The sequence below is a fragment of the Cololabis saira genome, chromosome 1, assembly GCF_033807715.1.
Source record: "Cololabis saira isolate AMF1-May2022 chromosome 1, fColSai1.1, whole genome shotgun sequence".
Classification (NCBI taxonomy): domain Eukaryota; kingdom Metazoa; phylum Chordata; class Actinopteri; order Beloniformes; family Belonidae; genus Cololabis; species Cololabis saira.
In genome coordinates, this window is record NC_084587.1 from 17,078,154 (window position 1) to 17,083,850 (window position 5,697).

Consider the following 5,697-nt stretch of genomic DNA (forward strand, 5'->3'; position numbering starts at 1 on the left):
AAAAGTGCTTTCAGGCTCAGGACTTCAACAGTCATGGGCAGATTACAGATAATTTTGATTGTTCTCATGGGTAATTATTTTTTTTTCTTTTTCCACATTTGGATAAGAGTTTCTAATTTTATCAAAAACTCTCCAAACCAACTTGATCATAAGATAATATCATATTTTTAGTTGAGTTCTTTTGACGTCCAATTTAAAATCCCAAAAAGCTAACAACGTGCTTTTTATGGTGTATTTCTTTTCTAGTAGGGGTTTCCTGCAGTGCCTGTGGGGTCACTGGAAAAATGCTTGATGTGTCTGTTGGACATGGTGACAACATCACCCTCTACTGTGACTGCAAACTGGACACTGGAGTGTACATAGTGTGGTTCAGGAACTGTTCCCATGAGAACCAGCCCACACTTTTTCTTAATGTAAAACCTAATGACTGGGTTGAGACCCAATTATCTCTTCATTTCAAATTTTTGAGGAACAGTTCCTCTAACTCCTATGACCTGTCAATCATAAACATCACCCACTCTGATGAAGGATCCTACTACTGTGGAACTAAAGAGTTGAAGAAAGAAGAAAAAGAATATCTAACTGAAAAAACCATCTACAGATACAGCGACATCACATCAAGAGTCACAGTTTGTAAGTACAATTGTCTTTATGTCCTTAATTTTTGTGATTGTGTTTAGAGTAAAGAATTTTTGGATAAAATTATTACAGTGGTAAAACGTTTTTATATCACTCCATTTCAGCTTCTGCTTTCACAGGAATATCCTTCAAAGACACATGCATCTTTTGAAATCAATTTTACTTTTTGTTTTAATAGTTTTTTTATTTCTACCAAAGTGTGAGGTAAAGCAAATAAGCAATCAATTCAAACAGTTGGCAATAAAGTATAATTCTACACTGCTCCGGGTCTGATATTACGGTACCCTGCAAATCAGAGCAGTAACAGAAACTTGTGCTCTAAACCACAGAAAGGAAAAAAAAATCCATAATGTGTCTTCTTTAAAGAGCAAACTGGTGAACTACCGAATAGTGCGTAATGGTTTGAACAAAAACCGATACACATTTTTCCATTGAGACCTTTTGCACTGAAAGTGTATGACAAGTTTTTAATGTGTATTCACCATTTATTTCTGAGACGTGATAAAAAAGGCTCTCTTTGGGAAAAGGGAGAGAGACGGACCGACTTGAAAGACATTGCTGGAAGACTATTAAGTTACTTCACAGACATTCCAATTAGACAATAACAAGACCATCAATGTCTGTTAATAATTCAGGGTCAACCAAAACACTCTAAAAGTCTTTTTGTAGGTTTGGCCATAATGAATACAACACAATCCCTGGCAAGCGTCTGAATTTACTGCTTAAAGGTCAAGTGCAGACAATCTTTTTCATACAGTGGTTTCCTCATCTCAGCACAAAAAAGCCATTTAGCCACAATGACCAAGTGGAGGCAGCACTTTGTAACATCAGTGTGTGTTTACACAGTGTGGTGGCGTAATAGACTCATCTGAGTGACAAGAGTGTAGCTCACAAGAGCAACATGTTCCACAATACCTGTTTTGTAGTTACTTGGGCAGATGAATGTTGTTTTCAGATGGCACAGAGACAGAATAAAAGGACTACAGGGCCGGAATGAACTGGCTGCGTTAATGGGAGATTGGGGCTTACACTATATAAAAATGAAAATTTAAATGAATTTAAATGAACCTGACAAAGTAGCTGCAGTTTAAATGAATACGTATATATAAATGCATCTGCCCAAACATTATTGTCCATTTTCCAAGTTTTCAACCATAATTAAAATTAGTAAGCAGGTAAACTTTATAGCACCTTTCACAGTGACTGAAAAAAAATATGTATTTTTTTTTTCCAAAGTGCAGCATTAAACAGTGTTTATGGTTCATTATTAAAAATTAAGACATTTGTTGGATTCTTGTTAAAGTTGAGCTGTGTTATTTTACTTTCAGCATTTTCTTTAAGATTTAATTATCATTTTTCAGTCTTCATTATTATTTTTCTATCCTCACTTGCTCCCCAAAGTATATTTTAGTCAATTCATTTTTTAGCTTTTAATTATTTCATTAATTCATTTACCTTTGGGAATTATTTATGAGCTCAAACCCACAAAACATCTGTTTATGAAGACCCTTTTTTCACAGGTTCACACAATTTAAAATACTTATTTACATATATTCATAAAACATTTACAACCAGGGTGTACCCCCGCCTCTCGCCTAAAATGAGCTGGGCTAGGCTCCAGCACCTCTGTGACCCGGCAAAGGAGGAAATGGGTATAGAATGGATGGATGGATATTTACAACACTGTTAAAAAAATGTTGTTCTCAATAGACATATTTATATTACATCATATAAAATGACATAAAGCAATACATTTAAGTATATTAATTACGCACATGGACTTTAATTGGCAGTTGGTGTAAACAATGGCTAGCTGTCATTACAGTATCTTGCTACTTAGCACTTCTTAGCCTTCTAAACATTGGTTTTGAACTATGAATTAACATAGAAGGGCATAGTAATTGATATTTTACAGATAAAACATTTTATTGGCTGTGGGTTGGCCTGAGTAGGCAGCTTGTGCTGCCTACTGCAAGTCTGCTGGCTGGCTTTTATCATTATTATCAGTATCATTCTTTTTTTTTTTCAAATACACATTTTGAAAATATAAAAATGCAATATGTAACACTGTAACCACTGAATTAGTTTTGTTCAATAATGTTACAAATTGTTTGCAACTTTGTGTTGGATCCAGACTCCACTGATCTTCATCCAGACATTAACAAGGCTTCACAGGACCATGATTTGTGCTGGTATCTGCTCCTCTCTCTATGTCCAGCGGTTTCTGTTGTCTCTGCTTTTCTTTCGTCTCTTCTGGTTTACAGGCTTTGTCAAAGAACAGGTACTTGTTTTATCAATGTTTTCCTCTTATAATCGCATTAATAAGACATTTTTGAGTTTGCTGCACCATCCAAAAATAAGTAGCAGATTATTTATGTTTAAAAGATTCACCAATTTTATTTCTATAGCATCAAAACATCAAGAAGATGAAGAGAGACCCTACACAAAGAGCCAAACAAGACAACCACAGGTAATTAACAACATATTCACCAGTATTTACACAAGTTTGTCACAAAACCACATGATCCTTACAAGAATGTGACATTTTAGGATGAAGACGTTTGCTACGCTGCCCTTGAAATCCACGAGGCATCACAGAGCCCAAAGACGGAGAGGACAACCCAGAGTTCAGACTTCAGCACATATTCTACCGTCAAAAAAATTTAACAAAGATAATTAGAAAAATGAATGATCAGTGTTTGTTTAAATCACCTCTGTCATTCTTGTCCTTCTAAAGTATGTTTTTTGACAGTCGCTGGTCAGCATTGCCAATAGATCTAATGAGAGGTTGTATTAATATTAATACAACAGTCAGTACTGTATTACATGATAGGAAAATAACTCCAGGGGACGATATTTATATGTATATATATGTTAGGGGTGTCAAATTAGCACGTTAACTGTGATTAATTAGTTACTGGCATATTTAGCACGCTATTTTTAGGGCCCGAGCACTGACAGTGCGAAGGCCCTATTGTATCTGTAGGAATTTTTTCTTTCTTTCTTTCTTCTGACGAAATGAGGGCCTTTTTGCCCCCCTAAACGTGCCCCAAAAGTCACCAAATTCTGCACGCAAGCCAGGCCTGGCGAAAAATTTGATATTTAATGGTTTGCATTAATGGGTGTGGCAAAATGGCTCAACAGCGCCCCCTAGAAAACTTTGTGCCTCAAGCCCCACAATATGGTTTGACGTACATGCACGAAAATCAGTACACACCTGTATCATGTCACAACTTAAAGAAAAGTCTCTTTGTGCCATGGCCGAAACCGAACAGGAAGTCGGCCATTTCGAATTAATCGTGTCATTTTGGCGCAATTTATGCCATTCCTTCGGCAGTTAATACGGCCCGAACCGTAACGTGCACCCAGGTGTGTTAAACATCAAAATGTGCGTCTCCTGCACATTACTTTTCTCTTTCAAAAGCGTTACCGTGGCGACGCTAGACGCCAAAAAGCGCGCCCACCCTTCATCTGATTGGTCCATATTTGATAGTTCCCCAAAAGTCACCAAATTTTGCACGCAAACCAGGCCTGGGGATAAATTTGATGTTTAATGGTTTGCATTAATAGGCGTGGCCTAATGGCTCAACAGCGCCCCCTAGAAAACTTTTCTCTGCCATAACTTTTGAACGGGTTGTGATAAAGACTCGTGGGTGGTGTCATCAGACTCGGTATTGAGTCCTTGACCTTCATTGGCCTGCATTAGCCCCGCCCCTTCTTCTGATTGGTTGTCCATATTTTCTGACATAACTTTTGAATGGTTTGACATAGAGAGTCGTGGGTGGTGTCATTGGACTCGGTTTTGAGTCCTTGACCTTAATTGGTGCAAATTGCACGCGCGAGGGCCCGTTCATCGCTGCTTGCAGCTTTAATTTTAATAACTTTTTCTGTTTGCGAGTTGCCTTCATTATGAAATCTGTGTTTGTGCTTGAGTTGTTGGGGTGGAAAACAATGGTCAGTCCCACCCTGAAGTGGACATTGATTGACTGTGTTTGGGCTTGTTTAGCATTCGCTGGTAGGCTCCCATTGTAGCTGGACAAGCATGGGGAGGAACGGTGAGTAGTAGAGAAGAGAAATGAAAATGGAGGAGCGTGTGAAAGTTGTCCGATGGGGAATTTACATTTAAAAAATGCCCCGAAGGCACCATTGATAAAGATAGAGTGGAAAGGAATTTGCCTACCACTCAAGCAGCTCAAGTTTAGCCTATCACATAAACGTAAAGCACCCAGTCGCAAGCGCAGCTACAGCTAATGTTAGGAGCAAAGATGTAAGCAATTTATCAAGCCACAACAACGCTCTTCAGCAAACAAAACTTGAGGAGAGCACCCCGCAAGCAAGTCTGCGACTGAGAGGCTGGTGAATTTTCTTGCCAAGTTGGCTAGAACTGCATGTGTTCAAGTCTGTTTTAAAAAAGCCACTTTCTCTTATTATATATCAATTTTTTGATCTACCACAATAATGTCATGAATTTAAACGAAAACCCCTCAAGTTGAGGGCTTTTCTCAAAAGTTTTATCTTGTCAACTTGCTTTGTTTCGTCAATATACATCCACTTTTGCAATTCAGCCTTGTGCTTTGCAAAGTTGTCTTTCCTGACTCAAAACCAGCAATTACATTTTACTGAGGTGGCTGTACAATGCGCTGAACACTGAATAATATGCCAGCAAATAATAATGTGGGCAAGCTGATTTTTGAATACGTCACAGAAGCTTGTAGTCCATATCTGCTCATTGCATAATGAAAGGAAAGACAGGACCTTCTTTTCACTTGTTCAACTGTCAACGCTATTCTTATCAACAGTATTGAGTAAATGCATTCTTCTAATTCTATAAAAGGCTTTCAGATGGGTTTTTTTTATATCCTGATACTGGGTAATCGCATACATTTTGCCAGGGGAACGTATTTCTTCCAAGCTTGAAACAACCTGGGTATCTCAGCTAATGGTGAAAGCAAAGCAGTGGAAGAGTTTCTTTCAGAGCATATGTGTACCTGGAGTTTCATGCCCCAAGCTCCTCTCACAAGTGGAGTGTGGGTAAGGAGGTTAGGTTTCATACAACAC

At 38.1% G+C, this 5,697-nt stretch overlaps 1 protein-coding gene across 2 annotated transcripts; it reads left to right on the forward strand.

Moving 5' to 3' along the window:
- Positions 1 to 253: 253 nt before the first annotated feature.
- LOC133451316 (uncharacterized) lies at positions 254 to 3,853 on the forward strand. Of its 2 annotated transcripts, XM_061730285.1 has the most exons (4): positions 254 to 633; positions 2,774 to 2,920; positions 3,048 to 3,109; positions 3,190 to 3,853. In XM_061730285.1, the coding sequence occupies exons 1-4, from the start codon at positions 285 to 287 to the stop codon at positions 3,304 to 3,306; spliced, it is 675 nt and encodes a 224-aa protein (XP_061586269.1). In that variant the 5' UTR covers positions 254 to 284; the 3' UTR covers positions 3,307 to 3,853. The 2 variants fall into 2 exon arrangements, with proteins under 2 accessions (XP_061586269.1, XP_061586273.1); XM_061730289.1 differs by lacking the exon at positions 2,774 to 2,920.
- The last annotated feature ends 1,844 nt before the right edge of the window (positions 3,854 to 5,697 follow it).

Excerpts from the sequence above, each read along its gene's own strand:
- LOC133451316 (XM_061730285.1), top strand. The coding sequence starts at position 285 with ATGCTTGATGTGTCTGTTGGACATGGTGACAACATCACCCTCTACTGT. Across the intron at positions 634-2,773 it reads CACATCAAGAGTCACAGTTT|ACTCCACTGATCTTCATCCA; the intron begins GTAAGTACAATT and ends TGTTGGATCCAG. Across the intron at positions 2,921-3,047 it reads CAGGCTTTGTCAAAGAACAG|CATCAAAACATCAAGAAGAT; the intron begins GTACTTGTTTTA and ends TTATTTCTATAG.